We start from the raw sequence: 23,301 nt of genomic DNA on the forward strand, positions 1-23,301 counted from the left end.
ACCTTGTGGATCCCGTTGCTGTGCTTCTTGTGGCGCCAATAATAACTCGTCCTGAGATCTGTCATGTTGCCACGGTGCATATCCTTTAAATAAGAAAAACACAAAAACAGATTATAGACAAACGTATAATTTACAAAACTACAAAATTGTAAAATTGCATGCAATTATTTTTGTAGTTCATTTAAATTTGACATTGTCTCACCTTGACTCGATCCTTCACCAGCTTGACTTGTACCGGCATTTTGATCTAAATCATCCATACCCATTTCCTCATCGTCTAATGTTAAATCTTCAACGGTTTCCTCATTGCCTTCTTCTTCATATTCACTTTTCGGTTCGATTACCATTTCGGCAGTTTCTTTACCAGCAACACCAGGTGCCGATGACTTTTGTTTGTGATTGGACTTTTCACTCTTAAGATGTTCAACATTTTGTTCGTCTCCGGTACCAACTACACCCACTGTTGGTATATTTTCTGAATTCATGGCATCGCTTGCTCCCTTAACGCTTTCAGTCTTTTTGGTAATGTTTGTGGTCATTTGCTGAGTAGTGCCTTGTGTGCTAACTATGGAACCAGTTGCTGCTAAAACACCACTTGAACCGGTCGATAGTGCGGATGCCGAAACTGGAAGTGAAGAGGTGGCTGCCGCTAAGGCCCCAACCCCAGTTAGACTTGCATTAGTTTGTGGTTGCTGTTGTTGTTGTGGTTGAAGTGACGATTGATTGATTTGAGAAGAGTTGGAATTGTCATGTATGTCTGCTGTAAACATTAAAAATATTCGAATTAATTCATGTTACTTTAAGTATGATATACAGATATTTTATTGGGTTTTAAAATTGTGTCAAAATAATTCTTAAGAATTCTTCACAAATATATTAATACTTTAAAATCGAGTGCAATATTGTTAAATCCAAATAAAACTTTTCTATTCCTCATTAATTTTTTTTTGTTTGGAATTTTGAGATTATGAAAACCAATATTATATTCAAATTTTGCTTTTAAGATACTTACCGGACATAGCATTTTCCACACTCCTGCGTCTAACTTTCCTTCGACGTCTAGATGGACTAGATGAGCCCTCGCGGGAACCTGATATATCGGCAGTCTCCATGGGGGATGGTCCAACACGAGGACGTTTCGACTGCGTCTGCTCGAGTGTATAACCACTCAATTTACCACCACCACCGATACTACTACCACTTCCAGGTACATTTAAACCACGGTGTTGTTCTGTTTTCGGCGTACTACCACTGCGGTTGTCTGACAGACCTTTGATTTGCAGTGATTCCGCAGCTTTAAGCAATGCAGCTAATTGATCCTGCGAAATATTAACTTCCCCACGATACATATAGTCCATCATGGCACGCAATTCTTGGTATTTGACATCCTTCAAAATGAATATCGGATGTTTATCATACTGCTGTTGCAGTAAAGTCTAAAAATATACAAAACAAACACATTAATCAATTGAAAATTGCAATTTTCTAAGGTATATAAATATACTTACGGCAAAAAATGGACTGCATGCAGACAGCACCACTTTATGAGCTTTAAGGAATTTTCCCTCAGCGGCTAATGTGCAATCGACAAGTGTTTGATTTTCTAACAGAGTGTCGAATACGCTAATTAGCGTGCTCTGATGGTTGTTCCACCGAAGACAAAACTGCTGATCGTCCTCCATGGCGCCAACTGACAGCGATGGTCCCACGAGGATGTAGTTATGACGCCAATGTTAAAAGCAGTATTGTTTAATGATGGGCAATTTATGGTGAAAATTATATGGGGAAACCAATCCCGCAACAGATTATAATTTTGCAGTTTTTAGTGTTTTCTCAATTTTCTGTTTTTGTAGACTTTGAATGAATGTAGTTAGAAATGTAATACCAAAATGTTATAACTAGAGAATTCCTTCACAATATTGAAACTGCAACAGTAATTGTAACTGAAATATAAAAAGAATAAATTAAGATTAAAATATTGATTTTTTTCTAGTATTTATTTTCAAATATTATTCTTTACTTTTTGTATATACACAACAATATCATATAAACTTTTGTTTTTTATTCCGCAAAGCAGTAGAGTAAATAAATATTCGACCGGCTACCCTAATAACTTCTATTTAATTTCGGAATATCCGAATTATTTAATATTAAAAATAAGCGTTAACTACGATACAAGAGCGAGTTTGTTATAATAATACTGCGATCTGAGCAATTCATTGGAGATCGTACCATTGCTTTAACCAATAATCCATGTCAAATTGGTGAAGATATCTTGTCAATTAAAAAGTTTTCTACAGAGGATCATGCTTTTGAACGTTCATAAACTCAAAAATTGGGAGACTAGGTTTGCATATAACCAGACGGACATGGCTAAATCAATTAGTTACTCTGATACATATTTATATTTCATCATTAATAAATGTACCTCCTTAGGTACTTTATGGGGTCTCCGTCGTGCCCTTCTGGGTGTAACATATGTACTTCGTGGCAAAGTCAATATACCCTGTTCAGCATGTAATGAAATATGATTTAAGAAAATATTATGTTCCTCTGAAAAATTTAGAATTACAGCTGATCATGTTGAAAAAGTGAAGTAAGATTCAATCAATTCCATGGGAGCTCAACAATATTTATCCTATATTTATGTGCAGATCTATTTTAATTTGCATATACTGACCGCCCAGCTACCTAACCAGAAATTGTATACTGATCTTTAAAAATCTAACATTTATTAAAAAACCAGAAATACTAAATTATTAATATATATTATATCTTGTTTGTTCTACAATAACAATGTTGTATATAATATATTCTGTCAATAAAGGTTTGTACATATATAATATATGTATGTACATCGAACCAAACTTAATGTTTGCTTTATCTCGTTTTAATATTTATCATAAATGTATCTGCATGTGGCGCAGCATGTGACTTTCTAACACAAGGCAATGTTTTCTCACTTTTCTAATGCAAGCATGGCCCAAAGTTACCACGGTTCACACCAACAAAAATTTATGAACGAAAATTCTTCAATATTTTTGTTTAAATAATACACCATTTGTTATTAAAAAATACATTCACACAGTTTTTTGTTTGTTATACGATAATATTGGCAACAGATATGTAAACTTGATTTGCATTAGCGTATGCAACAGCAAAATATATAACTTCTGTACACAAATACCTTCTTTATATGTATAAGTATCTACCTTCAATACTTTTAGTCACTATGTTAGTTCACTCTTCACTGTATCGATTGAAATGCACTTTCTCTACGAATAGTTGAGGAATATATGCTAAATATATCAAAAATAGAAGCAACTCAAAAGAATATACAATCTTCAAAGGACAAACTTATGATTAGCAGCCAAACAGCCGAGTCAGCTAGCTAGTATGTATAACACAATAACATGTTGTGAGAACAGTAGAAGAAAAATTCGAACAAAATGGAAGCACCGTTAATATGAATGTGGGGATAAATTACTACTACCACCGTTAACAGCTCAAATGCGACCAGCACAACAACAAATAGCATAGATTAAACAACCAACATGTCTCGACTTCGTTTTGCTGTCACCACCGCGCGAAATTATTGTTCGGCTTCCCGCCCGACGTTCGATTTCGTAGCTAGCGTACAGTTTGCGCTCGTTACTTTTCCTCCCCAACAGTGTTGCCACTGCTACTTTTTATTCTCTTCATTAAGCAAGCAATTTTGCCTGTTTTGCCAATAACGCCCGTTATTCTGCACTTTCCTTTCCTTGAGGAAATTCACCAACCAACGATTTTTTTTACCACTACTGTGGTGTCCGAAAGTCTCTATGGACATAATTATGTACTTCAAAATTAAAACATCATGCAAAGATCTTTTTCAATTACAGTTTCTTTAAAATGATTTTTTAATAATTATTTATCATAAATGTCCATATATATTTTGTGAAATAATCCATAGTTGGAGAGAAAAAACACCTTCAGAATATCATGCAAAGCAGCGAAACTATTATGCTGATGCACGTATACACACACATATCAATTAGTTGGCATAATTTCACTTGATTTTCTTTAACACTCCACGTTGTACTTTTCGATATTGTACTCATATACACACATACATATATGCATATATATACTTATGATTATTTTTATACGAAGATGTAAAGTATTTCTTCAAATACAAATATTTTTATCAACACATATTTCCTTATCAAAAAAAAAACCAAAGCAGCACACATACACTTCATATGTATGTATTTAAGTACAACATAAATGTTTAAATAACTCACATTTTCCAGACTTCAACTTTCTTTTTCACCAAAACAACCGCGAAAAATTAAGCAGACACAAACAAAAGCTCCAACAGCCTAAACTCAACTGGCGCATCACGAACGACAATCCACAAACGAGAGGTAAACAGGCCAGCCAGCAATACAGCAATAGCAATAGCCGACGCCATATAATATAATAACGAGTTTGCCGCTGTCCCTCAATTTCTCAGCTTTACGTGCGAAACATATTAAGGGAAATCATAGATTCTCTCTCCTACTGAAGCAGCATACTCAGGTACGTAATATGAACACGATCGCAAACGAGGGAAGAAATGGAGTAAGGGGAATTTTCGTTTCGTTCTCTACACTTGCATACATCTATATTATATTCAGGTACACAATTATGTACTAACTACTTTATCTACATGTAAATTTATATACCTTTTTCTACATGTAAGTATGTATGTTTACCCTCCGGTTGCTAACTGCTGCACAACTCTGCTATTATTTAATGTAGAAATATTAAAAAAAAAACATATATATACACATATATAAATATATGCAAACATATTTATTACTGGTGGAATTGAAACAGAAGTGAACACGAAGAGAATCAAAAAGAAAATCATGAATTTCCGTCAAGGTTGCCATCATACATGGAAAACTGAAAATCTGTAAGTAGCTTAGCTGATATCAAAATGAACACATTAAAGCGAAAAACATAAGCCCGACCAACATTTTGAAAAAAGAATTGCTAAGCGAATAAAAATAATTAAGGATCAAAACATGGATAACGATAACATATTCGAATTTTCTTTTTACTTCATAGCAAAAATTTAAAAGTTTCTTAGATAAATCGGTGGATTGATCATATTTAGAAAAAGATCATAGTATTAATTAATTTAGCTTTATAATAATAATAAGCATAATTATAAAATTTTCATTCTTGATTTTTGCTAATAAAAACACTATATATTCTTACAGCGGACATATGTACATAAGTGCCAATGATCGTGGTTTGTAAAGCAAAGTCTTTTATAATTGTATGTACATATATATCCGGAAAAAACGTTTTTTCCAAAATTTACTTACACAAGTGACAGATTTTTAAAGCTATCCGTTTTAATTATAAATTCGTCTTAAAGCAGGATTATATTGTCATATTCAACGTATGTTTCTGAAATTTTCCATCAATTTCGCATTTCAATCTGGCCACTTACACGAAATTTTGATGGGAAAACAACCGCAAACGACGAAACTGTTGAAAATGAAACGATAGTAACGAACAAGTTGGGGTTTTTTCAGCGGAGAACACGAAAAGTCTTTCAAGTTCTCTGCGTTTAGGTATGCTATCGCCATCAATGAAGCATACATACATACAAAATGTTGCGAAGTTCAACTCTCCAGCAGTCATTTTCCATTTTTATGCTTCAAATTTATTTTAAAATATCAACCCACTAACAACTTGCAACATCTACACAAATATGTATGCATACGACAAATGGACGGATATGTGTGTGTAATCATATGAGCTATATTTATTGCCTTAAATTCTCTTCCTTACCCCTACTTTATTACATTTCCCCTCTTGTAGTGTGCAGAGTTCTAAATTCTCTCCCCATGCTATTATTTTACAAACTCTCCTACATATACATATGTATGTATGTATATACGAACCTATTTACAAATTTAAGCACCCTTGCAGTCATTTTCGTTTTGAGAACATGCTTACTTAGCTGTATCTGAACGTATAAACGTACGTGCGTATGTCTGTATATGCCTACACAGCGTCGATCAATATAAAGAGCCGTCGTTATGCTTACACATGCTCGTGCTTACATGAATGTATGTATGTTTGTATTTATGTGTACATGGGGATCTTTAAAAGAAGCCTTAATTCACCCTGAAGTTTTGCGAGAATTTCGCGAGATTAGGGTAGTTTTCAAACCATTGGTACATGTATATATGTATATTATTTACATACAAATGCATGTACATATATACATACATGTGTTATTTATGTAATGACCATTTACGACCGGATAAAAAAATTGCCACGTACATATGTATGTACGTGGAAAGTTCGTCAAGGCTACGCATAGACAGACCTCTGACGTTACCATCGCTGGTGAGCGCATGCAGTTCCTTTTTAAAAACATTTAAATGAGTTTCAATAAATTTGCGAGATTGAACTGGAAAGTGTGGAGAGCGTTGCAACGTGATTGTATGTATGTATGCATGCATGTTCCAGAGATACATACATACATACATACTTATGTATGGAGATACTTGCACTTATGAGAGATCAACTAAGCAATTTAGTTTTTGTTTCCCTTTTAACATTTTTTCTAACTCTCATACAGAAAAGTTAAAGAAAATGTTAAAAGCGGAATGCTTTATACATACTTACATACATACATGTGTATGCATGTTTGCATGAATAAATGTCATTTGATATCTACATATCATTCAAATTTATTATGACATCACTACCTTTAAAATTTACGAAGTTCAATAAATTTTTAACGATTTTATCAGCTGTTTATTTATGAATGTACATATGTATGTACGTACATATACATACATACATATGTATATTTTTGCTTAAAATTTAATGAATATGTGTATTTGCTTTGTGTATAATTATTGAATTAGCCACACTAATATAAAGTGGTGGCAAATCTAATATCTTGTATGTACATATGTACATACATATGTATATTCTGTGAACAATTGAACAAGCTTTTTCACAATAGTGGCACGAATAATTTACCAAACATTTTCATGTTGTTGTGGTTCTATATAGTGGAAATATAGACAGCTGGAGACTTGCGTTAGCGATTGATATGCATGTACATATGTATGTATGTAAATACCGTCCCAACAAAGATCATATCTCCGCTTGTCTGGAGAAATTGTTTTTCTGCGTGGAGCAAACAAAAAAACTTTTACGTTGGTACCTGAAAAAATCTAACTACCTAAGATCGCGATTTCAACGTACACTTGGACATATGTACATATAAAGATATTTAAATATGTGTGCGCATTTGTGCCCTCCAAATACCATATACGAATTCATTTGACCATGAGTCCAGATAATGGCTTTCTACAAAGATCGTTTTTCAAATGCACTACCAAGTATTTTTCCTATTTTCAAGGCCAAATACTATGATATTAGTTCAACAATTATCGACTTAGTCAAAACGGTCCGCTTAAAAAATATTTATTATTAAAAATATGAAGAGATATACAATACACACATACATATACAGATGAGAACAGATTTTGGATACAAGGCCATTTGGGAATATACTTGCTTACATACATAAGTATGTATGTATGTACAAAAAGGTTGATTTCAGTTATTTTGAAAAGAATTTGTTAAAATATGCTTCCAAGTCAAGTTCTGTAACAGAACTTCAGGATAAGCATTAATTTATTTATTTATAGCAAATAAACTTCAAGGTACGTACCAAATTAGGGATGCGACTTTTGGTTTCTGTTTTTATGGGCGTGAGTTGTCTATTTATCGATAAGTTATTATATTATTTTTCGTACAAAACTTCTAAAAATCGTAGAACTCGATATTTTAAGACTTTTTATGGCTTTGAAAGCTTAAGGTTCTAAAGTTAGGTTAGGAGTTCGATTTGAATTTAGATAATGTAAACCAAGTGGCTAAAAAACAAAGGAGTAATACGGACAAAAGTGAGAAAATATCGCATATTTCAATATTCCTAGCGCTGCTTTTAGTTAGTTTATACTACATTACCAATCTCCTTTCCCTAAGCCATAACAAGATTATAAAAATAAATAAAAAACTTTTAGAACTTGCAAATTCAAATTATTTCAAGTCTCTCGATATCCTCCTTCACAACTACAAATTAAAATGCACTAATAATTAAGTTTTAACTTGCAATGAGTAGTGGCTGCACTTTCATTCGATAATTAAACATAAACATAATTGTTCATAAATGTATGTACATATATGTACATATGTATACAGAAATATTTAAAATATGTACATACATACTTATATTAAATTGCTTTGGAAATAGTTATACAAATTATGTATCGATCACACATAAGCATGAAATCGATTTTTCCTACCTATTTCATGTTAATTTGTACACTTGACAGTACATAAAACAAAAGATACAAATAAACATATGTATGTATGTATATATGTACATATGCATGTACATCCATGCAATTACACCGAAAATAGCACTGTAATACGCACACCATTTTTAATTCTGATCCTATAAAAGCGCAAATTTTCAACTGGAGAAAGCTTCACGTACATAAGTATATCCAATTTGTAATATAAACATTAAAAACTTTAAATAAATTTGCATTTATTTATATTTTAAAGTTACATTTACATTTATAAATGCACAAGCATAGCTTTGTGGGTTATTTGACAATGACAGTGTACATTCACCACATACATATGTATGTATGTATGTACATACAAACAGACTCGCAATGATGAAAATGGTACGCGGAAAAATCAAAATGGCTGCCGTCGCACCGGTGGCAGACAATTTACAAATGGCTGCCATTTCCATTGTTTGTCTCCGCTACTGGCCGAATTTCAAAAAAAAAGGAAAATAATAAATAAGGTCTCTCTCCAATTTCCCCGTAATTCTTATTAACTTCTATTTTAAGATCAGATTTACGAAGTGAAACTTTAAGAAGTTTCCTCTTCGCGTCTATTGAGCAAGGAGACAGCGCACACACGCACGCACTGTCATTTAAATGTATGTTTGTGTGCGCTCATGTGTGTGTTTGTTGTATGCATATGCATGTGTATCTGCATACAAAACGCAAGTGCAGTCGTCAAAACGTACACTTATGTAATGATGATTTGAAAAGCGTTTCGAACATTAAGAACCGTTTGTAATTTCAACTAATTAACTTGTTTCCGAAACACACAGGCACCAAAACCAAGTGTTTTTTTCTAAACAAATTAGTAGCACTGGTTGGAATACTGTTTGAAAACGAGAGCAAAAATGAAAAAAAAAAAACAAAAAGCATTTAAGAATGTCACACTTCATTGTTTGCACTGCATTTACAAATTTGCACACAGCAATACATACAATGTACACACGTGCATACATAAATATGCACATGCGTTCTGTTATTCATGAGAAATACTGTTTTATTGTGGGATTCACTCGCTGTATGAACATATGAGCGCACGTTGCGCTGCTCCATGCATTCGCTGTCGTTGTTCGTCAATAAGTCACAAACTTACGAAAATACATATGTATGTACATACATATATATGTACATATGATTGCATGAATGTTTGTTTAAATATTTATGCAGAATACACATATTTTGTTTTGTTGTTGCTGTTATTACTTTTTTCAAGTATGCTTTGCACATATGTACATACATACGTATGAGGGAATCCACTGGTTAAGTTCTCATTTCACCCACACACATGCACATTAATTTAGCTCATTGCACCAATACACGGGCGCAGAGAAAATGCAAATATTTACATATCTACATACAAATGTACATAAATGTGCAAATGTACCAATTAGAGAAAAAGTACAGCTGCCTGCTTCAAATACATACATATGCAAGTATACGTATTTTAGTATAATTTTTTGTATAATTGTAAGTGCTCACATACATAAAAACCACATAGGTCATCATTTACATACACTCACGTACATAAATATATATAAGTATCTACATAGATATGCCACATAAAACCTATTGGCACACCCAATAATTTAATTTGAAGTGATCATGTTTTACTTGCGCACAGAAATTTTTCGAATGCCATCAGCTTTTGGCTTTTACTTGTTACTTTTTCATATTTTTTTTTATTAATGTATGTAAGTAAAAATGCTTGTGCATGTGTAATTTTTAAACTCGGCACTGCAAAATTTTTATTCCATGTTCGCCAGCTGCATTCACACACACACTTTCATAAATTCACAAACACATATGTACATGGCATATTTGCATGCATATACATAATTTTCGATTTCATCTTTTTAAATATGCTTTTTCATGGTTATTGTGAAACTTTCCAGTAATTTTGCTACTGCTTTTCACTGTCCTGCACAAAACCCGCACAAATTCGTGAAAGTTTTCAATTTTTTCAACATTATATACATACATACATTAACACATATACAGATGTATGTATGTAAAATAGAAACAAATATGTTAAATATTTTTAATTTTTACAGAAATTTACTTCTTTTTAGCTCCTTATTTTTGTATCCATAAGTGTATGAAAGTTTTTCCAACGCCCGTTGCGGAGCTGAGACTCCAAACGCTTTTAATCATGCACGACGTCGCTTCAACTGCAAAAGTTCGCCATGCCAGCACGAGCTTCGACCTGAGAACTTCAAATTCGTTTCCATCTTCGAAAAATTCAATACACTGTCAAGTGTGCTTGCTTCCGTGTGTGTGTTTATGTATGAGAGAAAATCCACGCACACATGGACACCTGTTCGGCGCTCTCACCAACACGTTCAGTTAACTCACTTGAAAGCGTTATGTGTAAAGTTTCGGTAAGGAAAAGCAAAGTGCGAGTATGCGGGCGCTAAGGTGCTAAGCAACGAAATAATTTATTTTGTTATTGTTAACATTAACATTTACATATGTACGTATGTATGTATGTATGTAAGTAGAAACATACGTAAGTGCATTTGTATTTGATGACAGGTCCATGTTCACATTACATACATATTTCACAAAACTTTGAAACATTTACGGAATGTTTAATTTATTTACAAGTACGTACATACATATGCACATATGTTTTTGTTAATTTTTGAGAAAAATATTCTGCAACTTTATTGATAATATAATAATATTGTGTTTTAACTCTTTATTAATTTTTCTATAGTAGTGTCAGAAAGAACTGTAAACATCTTTAGCAATCAATGTACAAAGTACATGTAAGTAAAAACCAGAAACAAGAAGAAACGTTAACTTCGTCTGCACCGAAGTTATAACATAGTTTCCTTACAATAACTTGATTTTGAAGTTTTTTCGCCAAATGAAAAAGTTTTTTCAGGCAAGAACTGGATACCGATCGTTATTATTGTTGTTGTAGCGGAAGAAATCTGGCGAGTTGACAGTCCTCGAACGGATAAAAATCCGAGTCCATTTCGGTTATGTACACCCGACTGTCGTGGGATCGAATTCCGATCGTTTAGTTTGTATGGCTGCTATACGCTACAGTGATCTGATCTAAACATTTCTTTGGTGATTGCATTATTGCTTTAGATCATAACCCGTGGCAAATTTCGTCAAGATAGCTTTTCCAAAAAAGCACTTGATTTCGATCATTCAGTTTTTGGGGAGAAAAGAACGTCAGATCGATATTTCCTAAACTTAGTAACTAGTTCGCAAATATACAGACGGATAGACAGACGGACATACATATGTAGCTGAAACGACTCGGCTCGTCACACTGGTCAGGGAGACCCTATCTCCGACGTGTCCTTCTGGGTGCTACACTTTATATACCTTATTCAGGTTATATAAATCGCTACAGTTGATAGAACAAAGCTTAGAAAGTCCTTTAAAATAAATAATTAGATAACAAACATTTACTCAAAGCTATTTTAATTAGAATTAACATAAGGTTTAGAAGCTTTCGTGCTCTTATCTATTAAATTAAGGGATTTGTTATAGAAAAACACACATCTGAACAAACAATTTCATTGCACAATCAGTTAGATATCTCTTAAATTGGTGGAAACCGAGAATGAGAAAAATACTAATTACGACGATTTCATTCCGGTACTCTTCTTGGACTATATTTAACAGAAAAATACACGTGACGTGTGGCGTTAAACAGCCTTATTTAAATTACATGTTAGTACGCTTCGTTCATGACGTTGCGAGTCACAATCCTGTCACTGTCTTCTTCGAAACAGGCAAACATAACGAAGTGACGTGAATTTCCTTAAATATTTTTTTTTTCATTAAAAATTACAACAACATCGCTCTTAGAACTATGGCCATAGATCCAAAGCAGAATTTGTACTTGCACTTCATGTGAACGCCAACCAAACCAAATGTGTCTTTTACGGTTGAGCTAATGTGATCGATTTTTATGCGCCATGCTTCGGTTGAACCAAAGAGAGGTACGTAGTTGGCGTCGGCGCAATTCAGTGCTTATGGTATGATTTTGAATATTGTTTTTTTTTATCCAAAAATACAAGGCTTCTGGGAATTGAGCCACAGCGTTTTATGTGTGCTAAAGGGAACTAATGAAAGGTACTGGTTTAGACCAACTTAGTTCATTTTTTCATGATAATTTCGAGAGAATAGCAATATAGTATTCGAGAGAATAGCAATATAGTAATAGTCTTTTTTCAATACAAAGAAATTTATTAAACCGGAACTATGTATATCTTTTTTAAATACCAATAGTGTTCCGCTACAATTTTGATTTGAATTTGACTTTACGTACACATGTAAACCAAAACAGGAAATGATTCCTTTGAATCTACAACGTAAGAGATAGAGTAAGTGATTTCCTGATTACCCACACGTTGGGATGCTGGAGAAAGGTATTTTTTTATGTAATGTAAACTTGTTATATATTGGCCTCTACTTGCGTGTCCATATAAATGTTTTTCGACAATTAGCTGGTTCTTTGAAAACAAAATCTTTCTATGTCAGAAATATTTACCCTTCGAAGTATGAGGTTTTTCATCGAATATGGGACTAGTTTTGTCAACAATAAACGCAAAAATTTCGGTTTTGTTGTTGTCTTTATAAAGACCCAAGCTCTTCCTAAATTTTTAGTTTTCTAAATTGTTGCCGAATTTTCAATCCCAAGTTGGTACGCGTCTTTGGAATTGCTTGTTGAGAAAACAGCTTTATTATTTATTTAATATGGAGTTAATAGTAATTTAAGATTTCTGGTACCATTCTGGCACTATACTTTATAAAATAAAAGGGCACTCATAGAGGAAAAATAGTATACCATATACGAGTTGTATGTATTTAAGTAAATAAATTTTTTTGTAATACTTTAGTCAGGTGTCATGTCACTCTATGTTCTAAAAATAATAATACCTAAGTATAAAAATAAGTTTTTACTTCTCTTATTCGTAAAGGAATACATGTTTATGTACATATTAAAAAACATTTACTTTTGGCATTATTTTATTATTTAAAAACGTATTTTAAATATATTTGAAATATTTTTCGGTTATGACATCGCGAAAAAATAACTGTATTTGGTGTCACGCGGTACCGGCTTGCAATTACTAACTAATAACGTTGCTAAACTGGTATATTTCAATTTGTAGCTACTTAAAAACATACACGTTTATATATACCTACATATTTGTATGCAGTTATATGCAAACATACATACATATGTATATATTAAAAAAAAGTAAAAAAAAATAGAACTTTCAAAACTTACTTTTTAGGCACGCTCTCTCCAGTTCTCTTGCGAAGAGATGCATCAGGTAATGTTATGGTTCTAGCGCTGCACTTCTTAAGCTGTCAAACTTGCGTACATTTTTTATTTTTGTTGTTACAATATGCTCGTATGTGTGCATTTGTCATGCACCCTTCACTGACTGTCACACTTTCCGCACGACCTTAACACCAACTGTTTTTGCTTGACATGCACGAATTTTCCCCAATTTCTGGTTCCAATATACCTCACATAATACATACAGAAGCGAAAAAGCGTACCGATTTCACAGATACTTATGTTCGAAAACGTTTAACACTTAGCAGTTAATGGTTATGCATTTGGTCATGTTGTTTAATTTTATTATTAAATATTTCTTCGTTTTTTCATTTGTTTTGTTAATTTTTCTCAGTTTTTCTTTACTTTATGAATTTCACACACACACATAAATAAGTAGCGCACACTAGCTTTAATACGTTTATATTGTATACTATATGTATGCATGTAAGTATTTCTATTTCTATTTTTTTATTATTTCTTTTTGAACGAACGTGCAATTTGCGCTTTTCACGTTTATAATCTTTTTCCTTCTATACTTTAGAGCGTGTGTGTTTGTATATTTCTTTTGTGGTTTTGTATGTATGTATGTGTATATGTACGCTAGTAACAATATTGGTGTTGCTTAGTTACTTAGTAAAAATGTAAGCAACTATCGTCCACCCGCTGGACCGACCGTATTCCTGAGAGCTTGTATTGTTACTGCGGCAGCCAGTTGAGCACAATATCGTCCGAACCCTCCAATGCGTCAGGCCAGGCATTTCGACAACTTTGCACATTTGAGGGGCACAAAAGCACACGATATACACGACGTTAACACAATTGTAATAGTAACAACAACAACTACATGCAATATTGTACGAGATGAATGTGGCTTAAAGCCACCCCAATAGGTGTAGGTAAAGGCGCCTACCACCTCAACACTCAAGATTTCGCTCGCTCTCACGGTAGCGCGGCAACTCTCTTCTCAATTTGAAAGGTTGCTCTGTGCATGTGTATGTCTGCCTGTGTGCATAATATCCCCAAAACTATGAATAATGAATTGTTGTTTGTATGAATATACATAAGCACATATGTACATATGTATGCATGCATGTATGTATGTGTCTACTTATGTGTGACGAACATATTGATCGTCAAAAGCTACGAAATCTCTTTCAGAGTTTTAATAGAAATCTCACACCCACATTCGAGCAAAAATGAAATACACAGCCTACATAAGTGAACACATATCTACAATGTGTATTTATGTTTGTAAGTGTGCACTAGGTTGTAATGTATATATGTATGTATGTGAAAAGTAATTTTACAAGCGTATATATGTATGTAATTTTATGAGCATATGTACTGGTTTATTAATGTATCTGCGAGTTGGACAGGCACGCACATATATACACAAACACACGTACAGATATATTTAATTATACATACATATGTACACATATTCATTTTCGTATTTAGCATGTTCTTATAACTTTGAAAGTTGCACCATTACTCGAGCAGCCATAGAGGGGGTGAGTATACACATACTTACGTATGCATGTGTGTAAATATACAATAAATATTTCATGTGTAGACATTATGTATTATGTAGATCAACGAAGTCATTATAAAAATATATTTTATTACGAATTTGACGATGGTTACAGGTTCAACTGGCTATAATTTCACAATTAGAAATTTACATATGTACATACTTACTATATGTATATGTATGTATGTTTATATGAGTATATAATATGTGGAAAATTTTAATTTCGTGTAATTGTACATACATAATTATTACATATGTACATACATACATATATACTTTTTTATAAATTATATAATCAGCGTAGATTATTTGTCAGTAATATCCTTTTGAGCTTATACGTGATGAGCTTTTGTTAAGCGACGCCATTTTCAACGCTGGCCGAAATGAGCGTAAATGCAGCGGAAATTGCAAAATCGTTTCAAAATGAAAATATCGAATAAAATATAAAAATAAGCCAAACTCAGTACAAATTGTTATATAATGCTAAGAAAAAAGCGCTTGATAGAGCTTTGATTAAGCTTTGTTTAGAATTATGAGCACATACTGCGCCAGTAACAAAATTTTCACTAAGCACTTCACCGATAACATAAATTTATTTGAAAGAACTCTTGCTGGCATGTTGTTAAGTAAATCTATAAACATATGTAAAAAAAACAAATATGCGCAAAAAGCTACACGAAGTACATCGGCACACTCGAAAAGCACGTCGGGAATTGTATTTGTTTTTTTTTGTTCAAAGATTAAATTTTCCTACGTCAGCGTTGAGCAATTAGTGAGTTTAATTCGTCACTCGTTAGAAACAACAACTTATGAAACAACAACAACTAACCGATACGCGCTTTGATAGCTTTTAAACTACATATGTACATACATATAGCGTATAACATCTGCACACTCAAAATTAAATCTGTATTTTATATTTTTAGCGGAACTAGCGGAGTTCAGCTGATAACCGCTGCTGAATACACCCACATACAAATATATGTACATGAGTACTTATGCTGTAAACTCGAAATTGAAAAAAATAACTAAAAATTATTTGAATTCTCGCAAGTTATATATGTATGTATATAACCCTGCCAGTATTTATTGCTAACTACAATCTTCGTTTATAGAAAGATACAATATTTTATCACATTGTGATTTGACGTACAACTAGTAAGTAATTTAAGAACGTTACCAGCTTTCGGAATCTCAATGATTTTACAGTTATTAAGTTCAGTAGATTTGATGTAGGGATTAAATACCGGCCAGTGGCCCTTGAGATCCCAAAATCCATTAAGAAAGTTCTTACAGACTTACTGAGACAAGATCAGGAATGTTAAATCGAGGGTTCTACATGTTAAAGACCTCTTCCGATTGAGATTTTGAGAAGTTTTTTCATGGCAGCATATTTTTTCACGTTGATCAAAAGGAAACTCCTGTAAAAAAGTAACAATTTTGATATGCGCTCCGAAGGGGGATGAAAGCCATATTCTGCAAAGTGGCAGTGTGCAAATCTAACAAAATCTTTATTGATCTTTAAGAACCCATTTTTGCTTGTCCAACATTACAGTAGTCAGGATCGGCTAATTTTCGAGACATTTTTTGATATTGCTTTCCAATAAATGCTTGTCCACGTTACATTAGTCAGGATCGGCTCATTTTCGAAAAATGTGTTGATTTTGCTTATGAATAAATGGGTAAACTGAAGGTAATATACTGAGCCTGCTAAAAAAATTTAATTAGGTTCTTGTCTTTAATGTATCTCAAAATTTAATTTGATCTGAGACGGTATATTCAGTTCTGCATCTTGCATCTGAGAATATACTTAATTTATTAGCTGCTTGATTACCCAAAATTGATAAGAGCAGATAAGACGGACGTCCAGAATTGTGAAATTATTTACTCTCTCTTCATAATCAAATTATGAGAAGATTTTGCGTGAGATTGATTGACTGTTGACCGAAGTCATTTTGTTTAACCTTGATCCCTCTTCGAATGGAAATAGCCATACGCTTTACTTTCAGGTCTTTCAGGGCTTTCTTGATGACACGGGCTGAAACTTGATTAAAATAAGGTTTTCGACTACTTAGGGTTAGATATACATACATAAATGTCTGGTATCCAAGGGAAAAGTTTAGGAAAACAAATCAACGACTATGTTCTTAATCGCTTACTGCCGGTAGTCAAAGTTGATTAAAGGTCGGGATGTGTGTTTTTGATAACATTTCTTGTAAATATTCATTGAACGTTCGGTGGGAACTTATCTTATTTTCATGTTAAACCTTCTGAAAATATTCATTCAACGTTCGGGGGTATCTTATAAGGGCATAAAAGAGTTCACTTTCCAGAAATGTGCGATTTGTAGACTGGAAGGAATTCGATTTTATATTCGTTTAAGCGCTGTCAGGCCAAGATCGTTCTCAAAATATTTTTGAAGTAGATTCTATGATCCTACAACAACAATAAACCACGTACTCCAGACTAGTTAGAATGGAACAGAACTTCGTCAGCATGAACTTGAGCAGCAAAAGCTGGCTTAGCGGTAAAAAAAATTTAGTTGTAATTTGCGAAAATGCCAGGAGGAACTTTTGAGGTTATACATACATATGTATATTTATTCTCCACTTGGTTTGCAAGGGTGATATTATAATTACGTACATATGCTAGTAAAAAGATCGCAATTTTTTACAAGTATCGTGGTACAGTTATACTTGAAAATATTAAGCTGAATGACATTTACCAATTCGTTTTTTCTTTGGCACATAAAATAACGAACAGTAACATAACCGTGATCCACCCCTATTATTGATTTTCCGCATAAAACAACAAAAACAAAAAACATTAAATAAGAGAAAAACTAAATAAACACAAGGGACAATAATGGGACAGCAGTGGTCTGGTCTGGCTGACTTGGCTCATGTAACGAACGGCCTAAGAAGGGAGCAAACACAATAATGGGAGCAAACAAGCAATCATCAAGCGCTCGGATCTACATAGTGAGGGGGTTGAAAACAATCGCATTCGTGTATGTATTCGTTTGATGAACAACATCAGTCGCAACGCCCGAGTGCATATGTCAGCAAAAGCCACCACCAACCGGCCGAACGAACGGCCGAACGACCGACGCACTGTGTGTTAACTGGAAATTTTGCCCGCTGCGGTGAGGCCAACGAAAGCCTGAACGCTTGCAAGGGGAGAACACCGACCTTAGTACATATGTACATATATACATATGTACATGTATATGAACGACCGCATCGAGCGATGAGTTTATAGCGTGATCCCCTCACTAAAACGACGCGACTGCAGTCTTGTAACTCAACGCATGCGTTCTTTGGGCTGCTACTTGCTGGTTCGGCACAATGACAGCTGCAACCGAATAAACCCCCAAGCATACCCAAAGTGCTGGAAATAATAACCCAAGCTATTAGGGGCGAAAGACGTGCCACACGTAGAGCGCCGTCTGCTCGGCACTACCAACAATGCGTACACACACACACATACACCCATTTGAATAAGCTGACAACAAAACGAACATAAAAGCGAACCGTTGCCGATGACGCAGACAATGAGGCAATGTATGGAAGCGGAAGGGGTCCGCTCATGCCACGAATCAAGCGCACTGCCCAGATCACGTCCCTTTTGTCACGTAGGGTGGCCAGTACACCCTCTCAATGCAGACATCTGTATGTAACTGACGTTGCACGAAAGGGTGGGTTCGTCGCATGGCGTTGGGGGTGAAGTGAATAAGTGCGTTAACTCAGGGTACGATCTGAAGTTTGTGTTATAAGTGCACACACACACGTATATATGTATGTAAGCAGTGCACTTTGAGTACGGTTGCTACGCCTAAAAATATGTTTAATCTCTAGTTTTCGTTACATCAAAAGCATCATTGAAAGGTTGGTTGTTATTGTGTTTTTGTTGCTTTCGCAATTTGAGAACCCCACCACCAGCTTTGCGCTTCGCAGGGGTTTTGGCGTTGATCCTTGCTGCGGAAATGGAACACCGAAATGTGAAAAAAGGTTGTTTTCATAAGGGTTGCTAGTCGTAATGAAATGCTCATACCATATGCACTTACTGGAGAACATACATACGTACATACATACATAGAGAACATATGTACATAGAGTATTTCCAATGACACTTTCATTTATAAAAGTCCAATCAAAAGTTTCGAACTTTTAGGAACTTGTATTTATGTAAACAGATCTGAGATATATTTCTAGAATTTAAGACACTCTCCGGAGCTCGAATCTTCGTTGCGGTCATTATCTAGTTTCAGCAGCTTTACTATTCGCTTGGTTCGTTGAAGCAGGAAGTCGAATGCACGCTTCACTGAAAGCATTCAAACTTAAGCCGTAATTTCCAGTGTTAATAGTATACCCAAATACATACGGACGTGTCCCAAATAACCACCAGCTCTTTTTATTTGATACACATTTTAAGTTTGTCTTACCATAAGTGTTCAATTTCTTTCAAAACTATATGAGCTGAGGAAATCGTCCGCGTCGGAAGGACGATGGAATTATTATTTTCGCAAGACCGCTTCAAAAAGTTTAAAAAATATATGAATAGGTCAAAAGCTGCTAAGATCACTTTCCTTTTCGAGGCCGAAATTCTATACCTTAAACACCGTTTAACGATTTATGTACATAAACACCTTTCCCATGACAGTCAGGTCTACGTAAGCGGAAGGATTCGGATTTTTATCCGGCCAAGGACTGTCAACTCGGTAGAATTCTGCCTCTATAACAACAACAACAATATCTACATAAAAATCTATATCCAATGCGTCATAGAAGGAATTTTTCTGGTAGGTCTGGTGATCTTTTTATGCGTTACCAATATTCGAACCAATAAACGATTTATTAGGTCAGAAGATAAGACTAGACCGCCAATTACTGCACGTTGGAATTGTTGTTCCCAATTTTTCCATTAGAACAAAAGAAAAATTAGCTAAACCGAATTAGTTGAGCTCTGTACGATCTTCAATACTTCTTCCAATCGATATAATAATTTATCAAGCTTTCGCTTTCAGGCTGATTGAACGTCGTCGTTTTAGTCCTGATTAAGTGAATATCTTAAATAATAAAAACAAACTCAATAAATGCACGATAAGAATTAGATCGATATTCCCCAGCTTTGTGCTGATTTAACATTTGAAGCTGGGAGACACCCTATTCTTTCAGAGCTGGAGTGTTTTCGTTCATTCGGACGACATGATCTAGCCAGCATAACCGGAGGATGGATTTCTGAGCGGCTTTCAATTGGGAGTGGTCAGAAACGATTATTTTACACAAGGCTCAAGCAGCTTACGACTTCCGGTCTTAGACCAAGTATCCTTTGGATAGGCAAAAAACATCCATTTGAAGGCGGGCTAAAGTGAGAAGGCGAACCGTCCCTCCTCAGGGTTGTGCGATGGGTTTGGGGCCCGCCAAGTTAATGAAAAGGAAACAACAGCCTCGGTTGAGAGACGCCCTTTTGATGACGACCACGGCAAGCGCATTAAAGATTACGATTTGAAGGCATGCACCTGGAATTTCCGGTCTTTAATTGAGAAGGTGCCTCTGCCCTCCTGGTTGCGCTCGAGAAGCTTTGTCGAGCTTTACGTGAATATTTGACATAATCTACTGGGATGTGATCCAGTTCGTGAAGCTGCAAGTATGGGTGAAACTTAAATGTAGAATCTGCTGAGATGTGATCAGACTTCCAGCGAACTACTTTAAGAAAGATCTGTGAATAGGTTCGTGAAGCTGTAAGCATCAGTAAAGCTGAAATGAAGAAGTGTATGAGCCCTTCTGTAACCTTGAATATAATTAGACATATAAAAATAGATTAACAAGATTAGCTGGTTTAATGATGACGCTTCGTTTGAAACTGCCTCTGGATCTGTTAGTTTATTAAACCAAGACGCATTAATTTTAATAAAATGAGGTGAGTTTCTTAAAAAAAAGAGTAAGATCAAATACATATGTAACACACTGTCGAGATTTTGGAACACACTGTATAATTTGGATGGATTTTGGATTGAGCGCGCCTAACCATTAAAATATTTTGTTTTAGGAATACAAAGTCCTGAATTTGCTGTCTCATATCGAGCTTTTAATAATCGGAAGGCAGTTGGTTGAGCTGTGTTTTCGTCTACCAGTCAAGTAATGTTCGCAATCAGATAAAGCTAAATGTACTCGTATGTATGCTTCATGAAAACTTCTCGAATTATTCACAAAAATTATTTTTAGCATAATTAAAAAATACTTAACAAAATAATACTAAAATCGCTAAAAGAGCTTTTAGTGATTTTGCAGCTTACAGGGTCAAAGCATATTGCATATACTTAAAATATAGTAAGTCGAATTCAGATATTTTGTTAAATATTTGTATGAAATCTCGAATTGAAAATTGCATAGTTTTTTTTTTACGTTTCGTCGTTATGTGTATTTTTATATAACTGTTTGCATAAGCACATACATAAGCATACACACACATATGTATGTTATACGAAAGTGAGCGCTGATGGATATAAAAATCGCCACAAATAACAGCAAATAGCGAAAACCTGAAAGAGAAAAATTGGAAATTCCCAACAACACATATTTGCCTGCTTAGCACACATTGCTCGACTGGGTCCAATACTGGATAGCAGTGCTTTTACCAATCACTTACGTGCGCCGATCGTATGTACATATGTATGTATGCTGCTGAGACTGTACAAGTTTAGAAAAAAAGTAAATATTATAAAAAAAATGTAAGATGACGCGCATGCCGCTCTCTTGGGAAGATTGTTGTGTTGAAGCTTAGCGTAGAGGCGATATGTACATATTTAAATTTAGAAAGTTAAAAAAAAGCTTTATATTCACAAGTCCATTAGAAGCCAGTTATAGCCGTATCTTATTGAGAGTTGTGCTTGTCGAACAGGTTGTGCCGGCGTGTTCTTCAACTGCTTGTCGAATTCTACAATTTCATAGAGATCACAGATAAAGAGCTTTCGATAACAAATATTGACGTGCGATCATTGTATGCGTGTAATATACACATGCATATCTACTTATACACATGTAGTGTATGGCAATTTAACTTAAAGTATTTGCCGTTAGCTTTGCAACTATCATTCGCAATTTCGGAAGGCGTTCAAAGGACTGCAAGCTTTGGAAGCTTTCCATGCATGCAATGGCTACGAAGAATTTTATTATTGACCGCTGGGGAGTGTTTGTTGTTCGAGCTCATTTTGTAAAACTTCTCTCTTAAACAACTTGGAAAACCAAAAACTAGGTGCAGTTTTCTCCTGAATAAAAGAGGCGTTTAATGACCTTTGAGAATGTGGAGCTTAAAAGTTTTCAGAGTCCTTTGGACTTTGGTTTTACAGAAGAAAGTCACAGCAGCTTTTAAAACTGTTCGAATAAGTACAAACCTCTCATTTTCCTGTGGTTCAGATTCAAGATTTTTGCGTACTTAGTTGTACCACAGGCTATGGTATTTAAAGAGATCTAGACAAAAATTAAGGAATATAGTCCATAACTCACGTAACAATTATATATACTAGCGTTTGCTTTTTACCATTTTCTAAGCCATAGGAGGATTCTCAGTTAATATCCTTTTAATTCGATGGTGTGTGAGTTTTTGTTTTTCTTTGTTGCCAATTTAAAGTTGGTTAGGTTGCGAAGCCAATTAATTGAACACTTGAAAAATCTGTCCATTTTAAAATTAAAATCTCCTAACTACCGATTAAAATATCATCACTGTTCGACGAAACGCTTTCAACATATCACACTGCTCGTTTCTCCGAAGGTATGATATCAGAAATGTCTTAAACTTAGTCTAGCGTAAGATGACCTGTTCCCCATCGCCTTACAACTGCGGCAAGATGAGCCTTGTGGAGAAAAAATACTTTAATGAACATTTTGCTTTATATTCTAGGACAAAAAGACCTTCAATAGCCACAAGTCATGCCCACCACCTCAGCGGATCAGCTGACTTTAAGAACGCCATAACCCCGTTGCTAAGAGTATGTGACTGCTAGAGAAAGAGGATTGAAGGTT

General features: G+C 34.5%; 1 protein-coding gene across 13 annotated transcripts in view; it reads right to left on the bottom strand.

Moving 5' to 3' along the window:
• LOC105228910 (longitudinals lacking protein, isoforms F/I/K/T) overlaps positions 1–14,462 on the bottom strand; it is a 126,647-nt gene extending 112,185 nt beyond the window's left edge. For 3 of the 13 annotated variants that reach the window (XM_049452366.1, XM_049452375.1, XM_049452372.1), the window contains exons 1-5: positions 13,690–14,461; positions 1,509–1,943; positions 1,013–1,436; positions 203–760; positions 3–83 (exon numbers count right to left, since the gene is read on the bottom strand). In XM_049452366.1, the coding sequence (XP_049308323.1) occupies positions 3–83; positions 203–760; positions 1,013–1,436; positions 1,509–1,682 (1,237 nt within the window). In that variant the 5' untranslated portion in view covers positions 1,683–1,943; positions 13,690–14,461. Of the gene's footprint in view, positions 1–2; positions 84–202; positions 761–1,012; positions 1,437–1,508; positions 1,944–4,283; positions 4,696–10,488; positions 10,981–13,411; positions 13,594–13,689 lie in introns of those variants that run through there. The other 10 variants (XM_049452369.1, XM_049452367.1, XM_049452371.1 and 7 more) reach the window with 10 other exon arrangements.
• Between the last annotated feature and the right edge of the window lie 8,839 nt (positions 14,463–23,301).

The sequence above is a fragment of the Bactrocera dorsalis genome, chromosome 3 (genome assembly GCF_023373825.1).
Source record: "Bactrocera dorsalis isolate Fly_Bdor chromosome 3, ASM2337382v1, whole genome shotgun sequence".
Lineage (NCBI taxonomy): Eukaryota > Metazoa > Arthropoda > Insecta > Diptera > Tephritidae > Bactrocera > Bactrocera dorsalis.